The 22,774-nt window shown below is 38.1% G+C and overlaps 1 protein-coding gene across 6 annotated transcripts in view; it reads left to right on the top strand.

The window, feature by feature from the left end:
- Positions 1–3,905: 3,905 nt before the first annotated feature.
- The window catches only part of ADAM23 (ADAM metallopeptidase domain 23), a 70,138-nt gene continuing 51,269 nt past the window's right edge, over positions 3,906–22,774 (top strand). For 5 of the 6 annotated variants that reach the window (XR_013774961.1, XM_079311480.1, XM_079311478.1 and 2 more), the window contains exons 1-3: positions 3,906–4,297; positions 5,283–5,509; positions 14,762–14,838. Coding sequence is in view for 5 of the 6 variants with exons in the window: in XM_079311480.1 (XP_079167606.1) it covers positions 4,144–4,297; positions 5,283–5,509; positions 14,762–14,838 (458 nt within the window). In the remaining variant the exon portion in view is untranslated. The remainder of the gene's footprint in view (positions 4,298–5,282; positions 5,510–14,761; positions 14,839–22,774) is intronic. The other variant, XM_079311477.1, reaches the window with a different exon arrangement.

Below are 22,774 nucleotides of genomic sequence, written 5' to 3'. Positions count from 1 at the left end.
GATTTTTCTGACTAAATGCTGTGTTGCTGCTGCATTGTTAGGTGGTGGGAGGTGTAGCAAGAGATGTAGCAATACAAAAATTTCTAACAGCAATATTCTCTTTCACTCTTACTGAGGACGTCTTTAAGAATAGCTGAACATGGAGAATTGGTGAGTATTCAAACAGGAATGATTAAAACCAGTTATGCTAATGCAATGCGTTGTTCATTGCAATTACCAGCTTTCTTCTCAGTATAAATTATCCGTACTTACACTGCATATGATACAAAGTAAGGAAATATGGGTGGCATGAAGTTTCAGTATAGTTTTGTCTTCACTGTTAACCCCCTGTTGAGAAATAGAGAATGGCTACCACCCTCTTTTGCATGTAGATTATAGGTTGTGTGCATTAGTTAGTGCCAGCTAATGAGGTTCTATTGTTAAAAGTCCCCTGGGTAATTACCACTTTTTAGACTTGCTTGGTGCCTGTCCTAGAGGTGTTAGATTTCTTTTGTTATTTACAGCATTGGCTGGGCTATTTGCTATTGCAAATAAAAAGTAACTTTCTCTTAAGAGGGGTGTATCATTTTGTCCTGTGCATACAGCACAGAGCACAGCAGGACCCTTGCTGAGCCTGCTGGTGCTGCAGTAATGTGAGTAAATCAGAATCAGGCTTGACTGCTGCCCTTCTCTGGGAGCAGAGTTCATCAACAGCTCCTTCTGCCGTGCTGTTTGTGCTGCCTGCACCCCGTGGTGTTTGTACCTTCCATTGCCCAGGGTCAGTCTGGAGCTGCCCAGCTGGGATCACCTGTTACTACCGAAGTATCAAACTATGCTAATGCTTTGCTTCTCTGTAATAATCATAATGCTGTAAATTTGAGTTGTTCTTATGGCATCCTTGCAAAGACTGTGTGATAAATCAGTCATTGATGTTTGCATCTCCTGAACTTGTCTCCTCCATATTCCATCTGCAACAAAAATACTCCTCTTTCTGTTAAAATGAAAACCAGATTTTCTCTGTGGGGAACATCCAGGAATATCCCACTTGCTTATTTGTTACTTGGATTTGTTACATGGACTTGTTACGCAGATTCTTGAAATAAATATGAGATAAGAGACTACTAGAAATTATTTTCTAGTAAGATATTGTCTTATTGTTCTCACTCAGAAAGAAACATATTATTTCTATTTTGTAAGGAAAAAGTTCTTTAAACCTATATTTTACATAGAGATTTTCCAGGACAAGTGATATGATTTTTTTCAAGTAACATCAGAAAAGGCATTTGTCTGTGCTGGAAATTTGTTGGAAATCTTTATGGCTGAGATAACAGTCTGGACCATCCACCTGAGTATCAATATGAACAGCCAAGATTATAATCAGCAGTTTTGCATCTGAAGCCTTTTTAATTTGAATTGTGACACTACGACATTTCATCCCATGTGCTCACTGCCCCACTGATAAAGGAGGAAGGAATTGGAAAGTTCTGGGCAATTATCTGAAGTTGTGATGTAAAGTCTATTTAACACCCTGATCAAAAGTATGTGTATACCTTGCATGGTACACATTTGCTCCCCAGCCAGTCTTGAAGCTCCAGCTGTCAGCTGTTTCCTGTGTGCTTCTGACTTAGACATTTCCATTTCTTTCACTGGATACAGATGCTACCATAACCCATCCTTGTGGTATTTTTGTTTTCAGACATCTGCAGTGCAATCTATTTGGGAATATTTCACAATGTCTTTCAAAGTTGAAAGAAAGTTCAGAAAAAGAAAAAGCAGCTGTCATTTGTAATAGGACACAGGCTTGTGAGACAGTTTGAGCTGGGGGTTTGGAGACTAAGCATGTCTGCTTTAGATAGATCTTCAGGTGATTATTTCTGCTGGAGGCTTGTACATGAGTTAAAAGAACTTCAGAAAATCTCTGCCCTAAACCACCTTTGTACAAAAAGGCAATCATTATTTTTTACCCTCAAAATCTGGCCGGCAAATTCAGGACTTAATAGTTTCAGACAGCAAGTGTTTCCAGGATTCATTGTTACTAGACTTGTTTGTGTGGTGAAAGTTTATGGATTTTTTTTTTTAATTGCATGGTCATTCTACTCTTTTTCTCTTTGCTTGTGAAATATTTTGTAAAAGTTGTATTTATTTTAGATCTGAACGCACTAACATAGCTGATCCTTTGTTCTGTTTATATGTTGATGGGAAGAAACATGAAGCTGCTGTTTAAAATATTCTAGTGATATCAGTGATGAGGAGCAGCTGGGCTGGGTGCGCTGCATGGAAAATGCCTGGACATTTGAGATTTAAGGAAAATCATTTTATGTAGAAAACTGGTATAGCTTTCCCAATAAACATAGACAACATTGAAATCCTAGGATACATAGTATATATTTTTTTTACCCTCGGCAATACCATGGACCTGTCTTTTCAAAGTGTTTGTCTGCTGCTACACACCAAGATTTTGAGTTTCCACGAGCAGCATCTCCAGCATGAGAATTCAGATTTAATTTTTTAAAAAACTAATGACACTACTGTTATAAAGTAGTCTGCATGGTGATCTGTAAAACTGCTTATACTTTCTAAATTGCAATGATAATGAAGTCAGGCTGGAATGTAGAGAAAATTATGTGAAACAGAACACTACCTATCTTTCTGGAAATCCATGCGGTATTCAGACTCAGACTAGAAGGAGTAAACAGACAAATAAAAAGCAATATCCAATTAAAAAAAAAAAAAAAAAAAAAAGAGAGAGAGAGAGAAAACATCTTTATTTTCTCAGCAGCAAGACTTACACCAAAATAAAGCATATCTGTTCTTGGGTATTATAAGTCTGCTGGGCAAAGTGTTTGCTAAGAACTCCATATCTCAACTTGTCTCTTCACTCAGGTTTTCTGACTCCTGAAGTCACGGAATGAATACAAAGCAGCAGATTCTTCTTCTCTTATCTCTTTGAAGTTATTTTTATCTTCGCAACTATTCCCCGTGTTGGTGGTTCACCCCAGGCGTGCTGGACTGGAAGTATGAGAGATACTATTCACTGCACAGAAATGCACCAGCCCTTGTGTCTGCTGCGGGTCACGGCGCAGCAGAGTGAATTTACACAGGTCAATCTGACCACGCACCTCCCTGCGGTCCTCCTCTTGGTTTATTGTACACACATTCATTTTCTTTGTAATATATGTACACTTTTTTTTTTTGTTACCGTTTGGTTCCCACCTCCACCCCCCTCCATTGCAGGGCGTAGCTGCAGTCAGCAAGGATGAGCGGGTCCCAGGGACCAAAGAGAACGCCGGGGGATGCAAGGAAGAGATCTGTCGGGGGAGGGAGGAGAGGAGGAAGCCTGAAATTCCGCACAACGCTTGGAGCAGGGGCTGCCCATGCCTCCCTCTGCAGTAGCTGGGGAATGCCAGCTCTGGAACGCTCAGCTGCAGAGCTGACCTGCGCTCAGGAGAGCGGGCTGCTCCCGCTGCTGTTCCGTGTCTCCGGAGACTCCCGAACTTTGCTCAGGGCTGACGGATTTCAAACTAATTTCACTCTGCGTGAAAGTTCTTTACAATAATTTCTAACCCCAGCTGTTTGCGGCTGTGCCCCGTCACGGGAGAGGTCTGCGCGCTACGCCGCGGGCAGCCGCGCACCGGCTCCCGGCCGCCGCGTCAGCCCGTTCGGCCGCGCCCCGCCGCACCGCGGGACCCCGGCGGTCACCCCGCGGCCGGAGCACCTCTCCCGGTTGTGCGGCGGGCAGGGGGTGCCGGGGGAGCCGCGTCCCGCCGGTGCCGCGGGCAGCACGTCGGACAGCGGCCGCTGCCCCGCCCGGCCCGGCCCGAGCGCGCGTGCGCGGGGCGCGCGGCCGGGGGCGGGCGCGGAAGGTGCGCGCGCGCCGCCGCCCGCCCCCGCGCTGAGGTGTCGAGGCGGTGCCGGTGTGTCCCTCACGGCGGCGGCGGCGGTGGCAGCGGCAGGAGCCGCACGGGCGGTGCCGCTGCGGGGACCTGCCCGCCCCCGCGCTGAGGTGCCGCTGTGTCCCTCACGGCGGCGGCGGCGGCAGGAGCCGCACGGGCGGTGCCGCTGCCGGGAGCCGCCCGCGCCGCTCCGCCCGCGCCCCCCGGGCACAGCCCGCCGGCCGTGAGGGCTGTGCCGCGCTGCCCCCCCCGCCCCGGGGCGCTATGAGCCATGAAGCCGCCCGGCAGCAGCTCCCTGCGGCAGCCTGGCTGCGGCGGCCGCCGCCGCCCCGCACTCCTGCCGCTCCTCGGCCGCCTCGTCTCGCTGCTCCTGCTCCTCCATGGCTCCTCCTGCCCCCGGGCCCGCGCGGGCGCAGCGGCCGCCGGTGGGTATGGGGGGTGCGGGTGCCTGACCATTTCCCCTCGACCATTCCTTCCTCCCTTCCCGCTCCCAGCTTTGTGTACGTGTCTGTGTCGGCGTGTCTAAACCCGGGGCTCAGTTAGCATTTCCTTGCCTTGCTTGCTTGCACAAAAGCGAGGTACGTGCGGTGCCGGTGCTGCAGTGTGCTGGGTAGGGATGCTGTGCGCCGAGAGACGCCGGTGAGGGATGCGACACGAAAAGCTTCGGTGGGCTTTGTGTGTGTCTCGGTGCAGGTGGACGCCGGTCCGCTGATTTGTCTGCTTGGTGTCGGATTTTCGTGTATGCTTTGTTGTTTATTTGCTCTTGGTTGCATATAGGTGACATGTGGAATGCTGTGATTGCAGCCTGTCTGTGCATCTTGTTATTATTGTTGGTACATTGCCGTTACATTGTAGTATTGTTATGTTGCTACATGGCGTTGATTGACTGGCTTGAAATTTTAATGAGGAAAGAGAGAGGATTTCATTTCAAAAGCTGTTACTGAAGAAAAGGGCTCTCGTCAAAGTTAAAAGAAGTAGAAATTAATTCCCTTATATAATAGGAAGTTTTGCATTCAGTGCACATGGGCTCAACGCAGGGAGTATTCTTAGCTTTTTGCAGATTTCGTGGTTTTTTTGTGAAAGAATTTAGCTATCCGAGAGGGGGTGGGGGGAAACTAAACATCCATTAAGTTGGGGGTTTTTTTCTTCCTGAAGGTTGAGAGGTATTAAAATATTTATAATCTATGACTGCATATGAAAATGTATATGCAATTAAATAAATAATCATCTTTCTGAAATCATTTTATGTGTGAAAAATGAATCAAATCTAGCTCAGTGAGTAAGCTATCTTTTTTGTTTGCTTGAGTGATTAGTAAAATGTTAGAAAACTGCAAGCAAATATGTAGCTTTTTCATGGAAATAAACACATTCTGCCATGGAATTTATGGCTGGCATATCTTTCTTCCCCAGGCCTGCACTGGAATGAAACAGCAAGCGGTATAGAGGAAGTACTGGCAGATGAAGAGAATACATTTCAACAGAGTAACAGCAGTAACAGTAAAAATAACAGCTACAGCAATGCAATCCAGAAAGAAATCACACTGCCTTCAAGACTAATCTATTACATCAACAGAGACTCTGAGACTCCTTACCATATCCTGGATACCAGGGCAAGGCACCAGCAGAAACATGACAAGGTAGGGTAACAAGAGGCTCATCTGCAGAATTTTCAAAACACTGGTATGTGATGTGAAGCTGTGTTGGTTTTGATCTGTAGATATTCAAGACTTAATGGTGGTCCCTACCACAATTTTTAGGAATTAAGGGATTACATGTAATTAAACAAGAATGTGATTTCCCTTGTGTTAACTTAAAAATATTTATTTTGAATATCAGAATGATTCAGAAACTGAACTGTAGATAAAACAAATGAGAATTAGGTGAAGTTGACTTGACTAATCAGCACAGACCCTGATGTCTTCTCTTTTGGTACACCACCATCAACAAAATGTTCTGAAATAGCTCTAGACTGCAGAAGTACCTGCATAGGGAGCTTCTTTGGAATCCTAAACTTACAGCATGAGTTACTTGCCTAGTAAATGCAGCATTCATTTCCTGCCACTGTATGGCCAGTGAAGACCACTGTAAAGTGTTATCATTTTTTGTCAAACAGTACCTGCATTCCTCATTTTTAATGGCAAGATCTAATATTCTGTATTGTATGGATGTCGCTAATAAGTTGATTGTTTTGGTTTTGTTTTGTTTTTTCCTGAAATTGTATGGAACTGAACAAACTTTGGTTTTGTGGAATAACTTTGTAAAGAAATAAACCTGTCTTAACTATATCAATTTAAATTTATTTCATCCTCTTTTTATAAGTCTTTATTTAAAAAATTAATTTTTTCCTTCAGGATGAAAGGTAAAGTGAAGATAAAGATGTTTAACTATAAAGAGATTGCCATGGTAGGGAAGAGGCAACAAAGCAAATAATTGTGTATGATATTACTGAAGGACTTAGCTATAATGGAGTTCCTACCTATTGAATGGCATTTCTCTTGAAATTTTAGACAGTGAATTTAATACATGTTAATGTGTTTATGTTGATATTGATTATGTGCCATTTCAGATGTGGAATTAATAAAAAGGCACTGAATAATCTTTGAAAAAAAAGAAGGTGAGATAGCTGTACAGTTTTTATGTTTTAATAGGAAGAAAGGTTGCTTCCTAGTTTATTGAACATGGATACTAGTGTGTGCCTTTGGATGCATCTCAATACACCCATATGTTATGGTTGGCACAGAAAAGGTTTTTGTTTGTTGGAAACTGGAGCTGCTTCAGAGAACACTTGAACTAATAGTCTTTCAAGTGAGACAATTCTTTTAAATACACTTAAAACACTAAGGTGTTGCTGTTTCTCTCTTGGGAAGAAAGGGATTTACAAATGCTTGCAGGCTTGCCTTTGGGAATATTGCTTCTTCCATGTTGGTGTATGTGGGTTTTTTTGAAATCCACAGGGGACAATGTTCACCAGTCTTTACACTTACTCAGCACTGCCCATGAGAATGTTCTCATTCTTTCCTATGCCCTACCTTGTATCCACATGTTGGAGTAAAGCTCTGCAGAAATCGGTGCTGACAGAATTGGTATTGATTTCCTTGGGAATGCTTGCTGCTGACTATAAAGTGGATATTCTTTCTACTCACTATGTCCCTTTTAAGCACAGGGAATGCTAATGTAGCAGTTTTTCCTACAGAAGGCTTCCTTAATCCTGGACCTTCATGGAGAGTGGCATTATGTTGACTTCATTCTTCTGGCATGAAATTTCTATGATTTTATATTTATTGTTTATATTTAATTGAAGGAAAAGGTTGATTTTGTTCTTTGTCTGGATGGATTTTTGTATCTTTCTTCCAGATCATTGTACCTGACGTCTTTTCCCCAACTTGCGCCTTTCCTTGCAGGAAGTAATTTCTTTGCCCTTTCATCTACTTTACAACAACTAAAATACTGGTTATTGTATTATTCTTTTCTGTCTAACATTTGCTATAATCTTCTCTGTAGAGCAATAACTGGGGCCTAAAGGAAATCTGGGAGGTGTAAAAGGGAAACAACCCAAACAAACCCATAAACAAAACAATGCAATTGATTGTGAAAGATACCCAGGGGTTGATTTTGATTTAGGGAGAGAATTCTTTTCAATACTGGTTTTTATCATTCCCCAGAATTAAAATAAATGCTATATTGTAATAAATTCTGCTTGTGAGATTTTGATGACTCTTACAATGGTAATAAAGAGAAGTAGCCAAAATACCTTCATAGTTAGGTAGAGAAAGACATCTGTATTAAGGGGTTTTTTTTTTAATACCATGTGAAAAAAGTTAAGACAGCCTTACATATGTATACGTGGAAGATGGTTAGGAAAAAATGTGGAAAATATAGAGGAAAATTGTTTTTGTTGCTCTTTTGCTATTCTTGGGACTATACATTTTAACCTGTATTTTCTTATCAACCTTAATATGCCATTTATAGGCATATGATGTGGAAACAGTCCTTAACTATTGATAATATTCAGTGGACTCCTTTCTGTGGAACTTTCTTTGTAGTCAGAATAATGTAATATGGCCTGTTTGTGGGATTAGATCTGAATGCCTCAGAAATGCTGAGTCACTATAAGGAGAGGGTGATACTAGAGGAATGGTGTGCATGTGGGAAGAAAGAGGTAAAATTGGAGAAATATGATTGTGTAAAATGGTTTAAAATATTTTATAAAAGTCATGTCCCAAAAGTAAGGGTCTGCAACTTTCTTCATGAAATGTTGGTAGAAATTAAACACTGGAGAGAAAACAGTGTATCATAGAATAAAAGAACCATGAATAATAAGTTACTTTCTTAACACTGGTTCTCTCTTTCCCCTTTTGGTGAAACATCATCGTGTTGAGAAGGTGCTTGTGATCAAGACCCTCTCTCATTCCTTCTTCTTGAAAAAAGCTTTTTATCACTGTTAAAAAAAAAGAAATGTTCACCATAGTTTTACTAAGTGATCGATCTCCAAGAGGGACAGAGTTCTAGTATATACTTTATTTTAGTTTTGTGCACTTAAAAAGCAGATTTTAAATATTTGATGCTTGAAAACTCTAAATTCTGTGTACCTGTTTCCTCATAGTTGAATTAAGGCTAGCTGGTTTTGAGTTCTTCTGAAGTTATTTTTAGTACAAAATGCTCAAAAATGAGCATCTATTTATAAAAATACTGAAGAAGCTCGCAGAAATCCTTAAACTTGATGAAGAGGTCTGAGTCACTTGTGTTCTGTCTTTTTAAACTTTTGCAGGTGGAGGTGGTGTTTTGAAGGAACTGATAATCTCTTTATTGAACCAGATGATTGCTTTGGTTCATTTTTGCAGGCTACATACACAAGATTTTTAGGAGCTAGCAGGACAACTGCGTGGGGCACAACTTGTCACAAAAGGCTAGGAGCACGTCTTTACAGCGGCCAGCAGAAGGAAAAATCCTACCATGCAAGGTGTTTGAACAGTTTGAACATAATGGGATTACTGGAGAAACACAGCCCAGGGCTACCTTAGCAAATTTTGTGTGGAAAATAGCTTGAACTGGATGTGTATGAAGGCAGACTGTATCTGCTGGACAGTTTCTGCATCATAAGTTTTCAGGAGCTCTAAAGAAGCCATCTCTTCATGCATAATTATAAGTTGTTAATGTAATTTTGGGGAGGAGAGAGGTGTTAGAAAACTGTTTTGCAGATCCTAAAGAGGCAGAAATAAGAAAGAGTACTTTTGACTGTGAAGATGTTTCACCTTCGCCCAAAAAGTTTTATATATTTTGAACTTCTTTTTATGTATTTTGAACTATTTGATGGGGTGGAACTCCAGGTGTTTCTGATTAGCTGTTTGTCATTTACATGAAGAAAGTACTCCTGCCAGGTGAATGCAATAATTTTTGCTATGTTGCCTTACTTTAAAGGTTGAGATGCAGTGCTGTCTTAGTCCTCTGTGTAGTTTTAGTATATGACACGTGAAAGTTGAGCAGGAAAGATAGTTAAGATGAAGGAAAACAATTCTTTTCCATTTAAAAGGAAGCAGTATTGAAGAAAAAGCAGGTATTTTTTTGCAGAAGACTAAAGGTCACAATTGGTAAACTCTTAAAAGGTGAATTCTTACTAAAATCCAGATAAAAATTCTATGCACTAGTTTGTTTTCCCTTTACTTGCCTATTTTAGGCTGTGTTTTTGCTTTTAATCCCCATGTGATGGAAACTGGTCAAATTAATGAATGAAGTCATTAATACTTATATGTATTAGATTGTTGAAGAATCTTTGTAGTATTTCAGCTGGCTTTGCCTTTTTTTCTTTTTTCCCGATCTTTCTGTTCTGCAGCTTCAGTTTGCACTATTCGAAAATGGAAGGTTGTGTGTACTTTCTTGTTGTGTGGTTGATTTTTTTTTTTTCTTCTATTGAATTTGTATTAATGCAAAAGTCTTATCTTGACACTGTGCCTTCTGTAGTTACTAACAGGAGGATTGAAATTGGTCTTCCTGTCTTTGGTTTCTGGGAGTAGGAGATTTTCCTTATGCCAACTTCAACTAGATCTAGATCTTTGTTTCTTAGCTGAAATGTGGGTCATGTTATTTCTACAACTTTTAAATTTTTTTAAAATGTATTTCTGGGTCCTCTCATGATCTTCACACAATAAACTATAAAAGGTTTCATTTCTCAAGTGTTAGGTAGCACAGTGCTTGTACTTGTTATGCCTTGTTCCAGAATAGAAATAAATTAAGTTTATAGGTTTTCTAGCATTTGTGGGAAGCTGGGTGCTGCAGGAAAGTGGCCCAAGACAGGGCTGTGCTACTTTGTAGAATCTTACAAAAAAATTTTCAGGAGGGCTATGGCTTTGGAGGCCAGTGTTACTATAGAAGGGGTATCTAAGTATTTCCATGCTGGGAGAGAATGGTGAGTTCTGACCCCTGGGGTTTAGGTGCACAACAGTAGGATTGCTTCCAGAGGCAGACCTGGGTCTTTTTCACATGCCCATAATCTTTCCTCCAAAGAACAGTCTTCAAGGCTTGTGGTTCAAGTGCATCAAAGTGACTCCTCTGTTGTTGAAGTCCAGAGAGAAATAATTAATAGGAGGTTTTCTGAAGAGCTGTATGTTTTAAACATCAGTTTTCACATGCTGCTGGGACATTTATGTGTTTTGTTTCAATATGCTTTATTCCCAGGGAGTAGTGGAAGGTTGTTTTGTTGGATGTGCCACGCAGTAGAACATAACCAAATGCTGGAAGAGGGAATAGTTTCTGTATGGGGTCTGAGGATAGGCAACAAGCTAAAAGCAGGATCATGAACTAATATGTAGTAAGTCATATTGACTTGTGACAAAACTTAGACTATTATTAGAATGAAGGTCTAGAGCAAAAAACTGTTTTGATGTTGTACAATCCATCTAAATCTGACTAAACATTTCTATTTCCATAAGAGTGATGAAACCCCTTGCTCAGCTTCTAAACTGAGAGAGGTAGCTTTTGGCCATTTTTTTTTTAGTCAGCAGAACTGTATGCAGAAATAGATTTCTAAAAGCAATGAGCTTGTCCTTTGGAGATTGTATCTGTATGAATATAGCAAAATACTCATGGCTACCATCACTCAGTTAAGTAATGCTATTACTTTTCTTTAAAGACTTGTGACAGAACTTGGTATTTTTGAAGGGATAACACGTTATTACATTGGGCATAATTTTACTGTGAAGAAAGTGAAATGTAGTAGTTTATTTTTGGTGATGATATTTGTAAATCTCCTGAAAGTCTGAGAAAAGTGGATTATTGACAAATGATGCCCAAATGTGATAATGAAAACAATGAAAGGATTCAAGTTGTGACATAGATCAGTAGAACTGAGATTCCTGTTACAGTCAATTTTTATATTGAAACATACTGTAACCTAATGATTGATTTGAAAGAAACCTGAATTCATTATGTGTATGGGTTTTTAGCTTGGAAAAAAACCTGAGAGCTACTACTTTGCATAAGCAGCTACAGCACTCTTAGAATGTCCCTAGCATGAAGAATCTCTGATTACAAAGACTACACCAGTAATCTGAGCTTCCAGAACAGGGGAAAAAAAGTTTTTGGCTTTTTTCCCTAAAATTTGGGTATGAGGATAGGAAGAATTGGAATGACTCAGACTTTCTTCAACCCAGGTCTCTATACATCATCAATAAGTCTTTGCTGAAGAAAAACTTTATAAAAAAAACTTTATAAAAAAACTTGGAGCTTTGCCATTGGATTAGGCTATAGCTGTCAAAGCAGAAACTTCTACAGAGGTTTCTAGATGATAAGCAAACACAAACAAAGGAACTTGGTCTCCTCTTTATGTAAATAAAGAATACTTATGCAGGTGTGAGCATTTGCATGTGTAAAAGCTGTACAAGATGTTTAATATTTTTCCTACAAAAATATATATATATTCTTCAAAATGCATGTTTATCTACATTATATTCTTATTTGAATTTATGAGAATGAGAAGAACACTGTATTTCAGATTATGCTTCATGCATTTGTATTACACAGTAGCTGATGAGAGAATACAGTGAAATTATAAGGTGGATAACAGAATTGCAGATACTTTTCTGAAATATTTTCTCCCATCTTTGTGGTACATGATGGTTGGTAATGCTTTAAACACCTGGTGGTATTTCACTGGTAGCTTTCTATGCTAACTTACTGCAGGAAAAGAATCAGTTTCAGCTTTAGATATTTAGCCTCGTTACCTTCAGCTGGTTTCTGGTTTACTGCTTTTGGGGGTGGTTGTTTATTGTTAAACTGGCTTAAGAGAATCTGTGTTTGGTGTAGCAGCAGTGTATTGCATTCACCTGAATTCAAGACAGTGCTTTTGCTAAACTGCAGGGATTTAAAATCTTTTTGTAGCCAATGGTTTCAGCTGAGTTTGGTAGAGATCATGCCCTGCTGCAGGTCATCAAATTTGGTGTCAGCTGCTTTGCAGCAATTGCTTTGTGTACAGGGTGCATCTGTTAGTGAGTCACCCTAATAGACAGCAAGTAGTGTTTTTGTAAACAGAAGTGGTTGTTTTCAGAAATAGCAAGGTTGCTGTATGTAATTCTACAAAAGGAAGGGGTTTTATGATATTGCAGACCAAGAATACAAATTATTTTTATTAATTTGAAACTGCAGAAGGATAAAGAATGCATAGTTCATGGCTTAGAAACTTGAAGGATGATACATGGGTATCACTGAATGGGCTTGATTGGACAAGAGAAGCTATAGCAGATCAGACTAGTCATCCATCTAGCTGTCACTAAAATCAGTAGCTGATGCCTAGGGAGAGATTTTTTGTATTTCAGAATGATCTTAATGGAATAGTTCATACTTTTGTGAATATTACAGACAGTTAACCCTTAAATCTTGTTTGCAGCATATATATGAAGACACATCCTTTTAGGTAAATGTTAGACATGGAACAGTTTCAAAGCATTAGCTTGTGTAACTCTTAAGGCAAATCTTTATGGTATAAAACTAATTGCAGCCCTTTTCCTCTAATAAATTTTTATGCTTTTAAAAAATTGAATTAATACATATGTGTTTTGAAAACATAAGGTTTTTGTCATGAACAGAGGCTTGGAAAGCTCCTTGTGATGCTTGTTCCTTGATTCCACTTTCAAAAAAAAAATGGATTTGGGGCTGAAAAGCCTCTCCTACTAGGCATGCATTTAACCTGACATTCCTCCTTTTTTAATTTTTTTTTAAATTTTTTTAATGTATATGCTAGCAGAGTCTCTCTGAAAATGCCACCTGGTTGTTTATACTTAAACTGTTTTGCTCTGCTGATTCACAGCACAGTAAACTCAGTTCTGCTGAGTCAGTGTTAGCAAATTGGTGTACTGGTGAGACAACAATATGCATTTACTGAAAAATAGAACAGAGAGAAAGCTTAGTACTGGCTTGATTCTATATTATTGTGGATAATAGCTAGGAATATTATTTTTTAAATTCTCATTTAGAGTCATTGTATTTTTTTAATGAACAAAACCAGGCTTTAGCTAAGATTGTTTAATGGCATTAAAGCATATAAAATATTTTATAAGTACATGACTTTTATTTTTAAAAAAAGAAGCTTGACAACAAAGCTCTGTGACCCTGTTGAAAGTGAAATGATAATTCTGGCAGCAAAGACTGATAAAGCAATGTCACAGCTGATTTTAGTTACAATAGCAACTTAAAAAAAATATATTGAAGAATTTTCTGAAAGATGATGATTAACTTTGCTGAGAAAGAAGATGGAAATCAGTATGGCTTTGTGTAGTGCAAGAATGGAAGAGACATAAAGAGCTTATCCTTTGTGGAGAAATTTCCAAAGGAGAACAGAACTGTGAGCCATAAAAGATAACCTTTATACTATTTAAGTTATACTGTAAACTAGTTAGAACTTGATATGTTTTCTGTGGCATACCTGAAGATTAGTTGTGCTGTTTAATTAAAAAAAATGGGTTTTTTTGTCTTTTGACTAATGGGCCTAATCATAATATTCCAACTTTGTGTAATTATTAATACTGTATCAAATTAGTGTATAAGTAAGCATGATTTGATTAAAGCATTATCAGGAAAGATACTATGAAATTCAGATCTAATCTCTTCAACCCTGTTGGAACAGCGTCTTCACAAAAATAAATTCTTGGATCATCTCTTATCTCCCCATTTTTCTAGAAAACAGACAAGCATGCTTTAAATGTCTTTGGCTACAGTTATTACAGTATAGATAAAAATAAAGAGTATAATTAGATAAAAATAAAAAATATAATTTATCTGACAAGAACTAAATATCCTGAAGTTAAACTTAACTCCCTATGCAAGACAAGCTATTGTTGATTTGTTGTATGTTCACCAGCATCAATATTCTTTATACTGGTTCAGCTAAAATGCCAAGTACAAAGCCATTAATTGTGAAGGGATTACTTTGAAGGAGTTCTTCATAATGTGTAATATGAGCCTTGCCATGATTTTCATATTTGAAAGTGTGTATTACCAATGCTTTAATGATTTCAGCCTTTTAAAGGGAACGATTGCAGAAATTTAATCAAAATAACAGTATACTACATTACTTATGCTTTTGTTACATAGCCATCTGGCTATGGCAAAATACAGACATTTGTATGAAACTTTTTTCTGTTGTTTTTTTTTTTTTTTTTTTTTTTTTTTTTTTTTGTGAGGGATGAGTGTGTATTTGAGAGCATGTTTTCAGTACCATGTGCTTCCTTTTAAAAAGGAAAATCCTTTTGAATCAGGGTTTGGTACAAGGGCAGAAGTTTTCATATGACCATGGGACTGATGAAAATAAGCATGTTTTCCATAAATTCGTTTTTCACAGTCACATTTGTTGTATATAAAACTTAGTGAATATTTTGACAACTGTGTATTTCTGTTTACAGGCTGTACATCTGGCCCAGGCAAGTTTCCAGATTGAGGCCTTTGGTTCTAAATTCATCCTTGACCTCACACTGAATAAGTAAGTGCATGATTAGAGGTTTCTTTTGCTCCTGCTCTTATAAACTTACAGTACAAGGTCAGGGCATATAATATTTCAAGATGTATTAAAAAAAGATGCTGTTATCCGAGTTTATTAATACAAAACAACACTTTACATGTTTTATGTAAGGTACCAGTAACTGTTGCTGACACCCATAAAGTAGATATCCTTAAAATTTAATTGTTCATGGTAAAATAAATTGTGATTGATGGGGAAATCCCAGTACTCGTAGTGTTTGCAACTGTGGATTTTCTTGTGCTTTTTTTTTTTTTTTAGCTAATTGATGAATTATCATGAGATGTTTTAGTTGCTCAAGTCAATGTGTAAGAATACTGTAAATACTTGTATGAATGGCTCATCTTTAATGATCTGGAAATCATGCTATTGCCACTACAGTCATGAAGTTCCTAATGAGATGGGAATCCTAATGGCATGACTGTCCTGAGAGGTGCAGCTAGAATCTTTTTATCTGTAAGACACACAGTTATATAAAATTGTTTGGTCTAGAAGAACTGACTTGTAATACAGGGCAGTGGTGGTTTAGTTGTTTATATCCCACATGCTTTTATATTACTTCTGAAGGTATGGAACTATGATTTCTCTAAGAATTGTTATGACCTTTTTTTTTTTTTTTGCCACTGAAAGTTTAAGAATAAGGTAGAAGTATAAAATTCTTACTAAATACTGGACAGTAAAATGCAGTGCTCAAAAGCACATTTTCCCCTTCTATGGCCCTTGAGACTGAGCATGCTTAAAAAAGTAGAAACAAATTTACAGAAACAATTGCATACTGATTTTAAAAAGCATTTCTGTGGTCTTGAGGTTCATATGAGGTCTTTATTTGATCTTAAACATATAAGGGAAATTTTCTTGGGGATAAATATGAAAATTTATTAAATCTAATGGCTTTTGAAAGCAGCAAGTTATGGCTTTATAAAATCTGCAAAATTTGTATTTGCTTTTTTTGCTTCTTGGCTGCTAATTATCAGGTATTTTGCTGTAAAGGTGATCTGGAAACATTTTTCTTCATCCATGCATAATTTTGAATTTAGGTTACTCTTGCATTTTCATCTTTCAAAATGTTATGTGAAGTCTCAAGTGTCTGGTAAATGATGAATTAGTGCAAGGGCTGGGAATGTTGCACAGAATTAATGGACAAAGAGAGCTTGAAGATAACTGGGTGTTCTCTAGGCTCTGGAAAAATTATAGTGTAGTGCAAGACTGTGTTGTTTTATGAGGGTTGGATCTGTGCATAGTAATTCCAGTGGAAGGTCATGACATATTTGTGAAGGGAACTGATATTTAGTGCCCTCTAAGCTGCAGGGAATTCCTCCTCTTGGTCTGCTTTCCACTGCTCCTGTCTGCATATCCAGTGAGTAGTGGGATGGAGCATACAATCCCAAGATGGCACTGTATGTAGGGTATGGCTGGTCACACAGACACTGACAAAGAAAAAGCATTGCCTTTACTGGCACCATGTAAACATGCAGACAGCATTTAGGGGAATAAGAAGAAAACAGGCTCATAAAATTCTTCCACAGCCGATAAGAATTTGAAGTTTGCTGGTGAAAGGTACACCAGCCCTTTCCTGATTCATGGGCAGGCCAGCATTCACTGACACAAATGTTAACATAGGCTTTAAGTTCTTTCAGTATTGATGTCTAGTCTTGAAGTCTCCTATGTGGTTAGTCTTTTAGGCCTGAGTCTTTCCAGATACAGGTCTCCCTATAGTTGTTGATTGACTCTCAGGTTTCCTTACAGATCTCACCCATGCAGAATAGAGAGCAAGGTCATAAAGGGAGTATTACAAATAGGATTTAACGCAAGACAGACAGCAGTGATCAAGTGCAGAGCTGTGCCAAGCAAGTCAACTATTTTGCAGCTTACACTAGTGACTCCTTTTTAGGCCACTTTGTCTCCATTTTTCGACACGCTGTGTCCTGATTCACCTTCTCTACCCTTGGCACGCTCCCTGAATGTTCCATAAAAATGATTGCACATATCCACAAGTCTGAGCAGACATCCTGAGATAAGTTTGTTCCTTCCCAGGAGACAAATTATGTTGTTTACCACTTCTTATCTGTTCTAAAGTTCTGGCTGAACCTCTTCAAGACCATGCCTGAGTGGCTCCTTCCATGGCCCGTCGGTCAGTGGCCTAACAGAGATAATAATGAAGACCAGAACTCTTATCTCCTGTTCATTAGGATTTGGGTTTTGTTGCATTTCCTGTTCAAGTCTCATGCTGAATGGCTATTATCCAAGTAAAATCACAAACCCATTGACATTCCCCATATCCTGGCAATATTACCCATTGTCCAGTTCTGCTGTTTGTCCTTGCTTATTTTTAACAACAAACAGTTCATAAGTAAATGTACAGATTTTTTCGAATTGTGGCTGTTTTCTCAGCAATCAAGAAATGCAGTGCCTATTACTCAAAAAAGAGAGAAGGAGCTTACTTGTTGTGCACCTTAGTTGAAGTTCTGCTCTTGTGATATCAGGAGTGTTCTTACTGCCTGTGTATAAGGTACAGTGTGTTCAGATGCCTTACTGGTATCCCTGTTGCTTGCCTCTTTATACATTAGGTTTTCTCCTAGCTTCTTTAGTGGTTGTTAAGTCATAAATGTTTGACTCTTTATCTAGTTCTGCTCCAGAAAATGAACATCAAAAATCTGTCCTAGTTTTTGACTGGACATAATACTCTAAAACTGTAAGTCATAAAACTTGTAACATAAATTATAAATACCTGTAGACAATGATTTGAAAAATACCCATTTGTGTGTTTCAGTTATTTTTATGTGTTCTGCAAAAAGCAGCATTTTGCTACTATGCTGGATTTTAGTTGGTATACTGGAACTGCTAATGTCTAGTCAGAAGCAAAGGCAGAACAGTTGGTAATACCCTTGTATATGATACATACATTTTTGTATCAGTTGTTCTAAGGTGAGTTAATGCCACTGGCACTGTATAAGTGGATGCAGAATATTCTATGCATTTTTGTTTTGTTCCTATGTTGTTTTTGAATGGTCTACAAGTAATTAAAGCTGAGGATGGTTGTTACATAGAAACAGATTCTGGGTTCTAGTTTTCTTTACTTCTGCCAGAAACTGTGTGATTGCCTACCTTCTATGTTGCAGATGCTCTTTTTTCACACCTGACAATTAAATGAAGAAAATTGGATATTCAATTTCATTAATAACTGTTGAGAGTTTGTAAGAAGAGGTGGCAGTCTGAAATTTTATGGAGCATTTAACTAGAACATTTTACTTTGTTTTTCCATCTTGCCATGATGCAATGGCACAAACATCTTGAAAGGAATGTAAGCCTCAAGCCCTTGAATCCAGCGTGCAGAGACTATTGATATGTAAGATTTGTCTGGAGCTTGAATGTGTAACAACTGTGCAGTTGCACACAGTCTAAACCAGGTGAAATATAATTTGTTATCCTAAGGTGATTTTTGGTAGCTTTTTCTGATAAGTAGACTTGGGTAAAAAGAACACAGTTTTGAACTCCTTAGCAAGGTGGGTTACTCTGAAGATTTAGACATCTTGCCCCTTGCTACACTCAACTGTTTGACTAGCTGCAGGCTCTGAGTGTGGTACCAGTTATGATGATGTATAATAATTGTAGGTATGTTGATTGTGGAAATAACTTGATGTAAAAAGTAATAACTTTTATAATCTGTAGTGGATTAAATAGTGTTTCTGGTTAATATCCCTAGTACATAAATGGAAGATTGTAGTGCAGTACATACAGTTCAGCTGTGATTGTCTGCCCAAACTCAATAAATTTCCTATGCAATGAGTAACACGTAGCATTGTCATAAAACACAATTTATATAAAAAGCCTTTTAAAGTTTCACGTATTTCAGTAAGTTCACTTTTGTTCTCAAATGTTGTAACATTGTATTTGAGTAATCAGTGATGCTAGTATATCTGACCAGTTTCTTATTTTATATTGATGCATTATTTACACAAACATATGTTTGCAAGGTGCTAGCAAATTAGTTTTTAATGATCTAATTTCCAGCAACATGTAAAAGCTTTTTAACTTGCTCCTCTTCTACTGAAAGAGAAGAGTTTTTGCAGGTTACTCTTAATGTCCTATTTAATGGTAGCAGGCTTTATCTTCTGGTGTACTAAAACACCTTAAAGAGCAGAACTACCAAAAGCATTTAATTAAAAATGTCTACTTGCAGCTTTTTTAGCAAGGAGGGAAGTTGGCTGTATTTTCTGGCTGTTGGCTGTAGTTTGCAGCTATGGTCTAGTACCAGCCTCTAAATAAAGAGGTCTCCACCAGCACAGGGGGCTGAGGCTATACTGGAACCTTCACCCACTGGGACTGTGGTGACTGAGACACATCCAAGAATAGGGAGCTAGTTAACTAATATGGACAGAAACAGAAGATATAACCCAAAGACAAAAATTTCTCTCCCTTCCTACTGATAATTTGCCTCAAAATTTATGATTCTTGGGGTAGGAGAGGAAAAAAAATCACCAAAATAAGCCTGTATTTTTTTGGTTGTTCTTTCCTCTGTAGAAGTCCATCTTTCCAGGAAACTCTGTTTCCAGGAAAATTGACTTCTTTTCAATGAAGATATCATAGAAAAAATATTTGCCATCTTTGACATGAGTTGAAAAAACCCAACCCAACTTCATTTAACCATAACGTGACTTAACAATCTAAGACATTAAAATATGATGGCTGTGGTGGAAAGTCAGTTTCTTTTGAGAAGTGCAGCCAACATAACAGCAGATTTTATCTAATAGTTTAAACCTTATAATTGGTGTTTATTCTTTGTGGTGTATGTTTCTGTAGGACTGAATTAACTTGAGAATGGTCCCAGAGGAGGTTACAATGTTAGCCTAATTTAACAAACAGTAGGATAGTAACTGAATTATTTGAGAAACTACTTACTTCCTGGGGTTTTTTCATATTTCTTTTTTAATGAAAATGGGAAAGCTATTCACAGTTTTTCAGAAAGAAACTTTAAGTATTTATGGCATTTTCTTAAATAAACACACATTTAGAATATTAAATGGTTCGTATAAGATACATAAACTAAATTAAATCTGCTAATAATACTCTGAGAAGTTAAACTCTAGTTGACTTTAAAAAACTTGTTGGAGATGAAGTGCAGGGAACTCAGTGTAAGGATTTTACAGCAATGTGTAAGTGGCAGTCTTTAATTTCTCTGCTGTAAAAAACAGGGCTTTACTCCCAGAGCTGGAGACAACATATTAAAAATTATCATTTGTCTCAGTGGGCACTTCATGTGCCAAGTCTTAGAGGCAGATGTGAAAATCTCTCACCACCCTCACAGTGAAGAGGTTCTTCCTTATATCTAAATCTGTACTTTTTCAGTTTGAAGTAATTCCTCTTTGTCCTATCACCACATGTCCTTGTACAAAGTACCACTTGTCAAAACGCTTGGGGAGTGAAAGCTTCATTCTGTGCACTGCTGATCCCAGATTTAATTAAGTGTGGATGTCTCATCCAGCTGAAGAGTTTTTGAATATCTGTCAGCTGAGATGCATCCACATCCATTAGTTTGGTGGATTGTTAGGGTCAACAAGGGGAAACAAATACACATCTGTAGCAATATGACAACACTGTAAAATTCCATGTGGCAGAATGAGGATGTTGCCTTCTCCCTCCCATATAACAATTTCTGGTGTCAAATGCACGAGGAAGTTTGAAAGAAGTCGCTTCTCACAAAAATAATTAAAAAGTAAATTTTGTTACAGGATGCAGTACATATTAAACTGTTTACAGGAACTAAATAATTGGAAGATCTTACAGAAAAGAAATCTACTGGGAGCCATTGTAAACAATTATACTAGCAGTGATTTATGGCATCCTGGTGTCAACAGATTACTGGGTGCTGAGAAACTTCCTAAAGATTGCTGCATGGGTAGCATGTTTGCTGTCAGACAACATACTTACCAGCTGTCTGCCTTGATGTATCCTATTTCTTATTCCCACATGTAACCCTGTACCATGGTAATGGTGAAGAATGTTGTCTTTCCACTTCAGTAGGTGTTTCAGTTGTTTTCTGTTATGGTCCAGGTTTGCCAATAGTGAGATCTTTATGTTGAAGTGAATTCCTAGCATCTCAGATTGTTTTGTTGGCAGGCTGAGATCTTTGCATTTGGAGCTAATATAAAGCCTGTGTATGCATGGTGTATGATTGAGTTCATCAAACAAGCCCCAAGGAGCCTCTGTAACTGAATTTACCTTGATTCAATGACAGAGCTAAGGTTGCACAGTATGGTTCAACATGGAAGCATGGATTAAGGGAACCAAAATAAACTTTAAGTTTGCTGGAATGTACCTCTCATTTTGCTATAGTTGTTAACCTGATTTGGAGGTGCTCCAGTCAGCTCTCTGTAAGTATAACTAAGTTTATTCTACTCTCTTTTGGTATTAGAAATAAAATAATAATGGAAAAAAACCCACGTCTGGCTGGATTTTTTCTTCATGGGAAGAGTTGTTTTGAACATGAGTGTTACCATAAAGAATCAGAATATCTGTGACATTCAGTGAAGTGCTTAAGAGCAGAAGAAAGAAGTTTCTCTTGTATCTAAAAACCTTCCTTTAAATGAAAGAAGCTTTAGAAAATATGGTTATCATCCGATGAGACCATTCTGGCAAAGATGGGTGGCAGCCCTCAATCTTACACTACAGGTTAATAAAGTTCTTAATGATAGGTTCTCCAAGCTGATGAAGAAAGAAAATGGATCAATTGAAAAGCAATATTGAGTAAATTTGAACAGTTGTTTAAATGAAATTTTTGTTTTGTCAATTGTTCTTCTAGGAAACTTCTGACATAACAATTTGCACTGAAGTGTTTTCCATGGCATAGAACTCATGTTCTGTAATATTGTCTAGCTGTTTGTGTCTTCATATCCTTGTGCACAGCACTTTTAAAAGTGTGTAATCTTCAGCATGATGATAAACAAAAATATGGTGGAAACTGACCAACATACTGTTAATATTCTGAAGAACTCTTCAAACTGCTGCCTTCAAAATACAGCATATTCCATTCTCAGAGGGAGGGCTTCAGGACACAGCTAGAGAAAAGATCATTAATTTGTTTCCTCAGCTCCCTTGAACTGACTCAGGGTTTCTTGCACTGAGAGGGACAGACTGATCCAGAAAATAAATATGCAGCATTTTCTGCACCATTCTAAATCATTCTATTACATGCTTTCCCTGTCAGTCTTTTTGAAGACCTATTCCCCATTTGAGGATCACCTAGGTAATTTCAGTTTGTAAATTTGTGGTTAGATCATCCTTTTTTTCTACCTCAAAGACTAATGAAGGAAAACAAAGTGACAATAACAAGACCATGCAAGGAGTGATTTTTTTTTAGATGAGTGTGCTGTTTGCTGTTACAGAATCAATTATGCCATTAATAGCAGGAGAGAGGACTTCCTTTGATTCCATAGTTATGAAAAAGTTAACCTGTACATTTGCATCATCAGTTGTTTCTGCAAATTACTTGTAAACAAAATTGCTTGATCCACAGTATCATGTTCTGATTAAGCTCTTTCAAGATGATATAAATTAGTAAAGCCTTGCTCTGTTCTAAAAAAATAATGAATATTGGCCGTATATTTATTCCTTGGAGACACTCCCATCAGAGCAGCTTCAAAGACAACAACCAAGTAAAGACTAATGTAAATGCATGCTAGAAATTTAATAAATTCCCATAAGAACTGTGAGTTCAACAAAACTTGTGAATATAATTGAAACTGTTAATATAAACAAGGCTCTAGATGGGCATTGCATTAGATGACAAAGCTTTGATTGTCTTTAAAAAATACTGCAGGAAGGTCTCTTTGTTTTCCCCATCTTTATGTGCTACTAAACTATATCTGTCAAATGGACAAAAACATCTGATGGGTGTTCTGTC

The sequence above is a fragment of the Erithacus rubecula genome, assembly GCF_903797595.1.
Source record: "Erithacus rubecula genome assembly, chromosome: 8".
Taxonomy (NCBI): Eukaryota; Metazoa; Chordata; class Aves; order Passeriformes; family Muscicapidae; genus Erithacus; species Erithacus rubecula.
The sequence above is the reverse complement of the archived record's forward strand: the minus strand, read 5'-3'. Positions and strand labels throughout refer to the sequence as shown.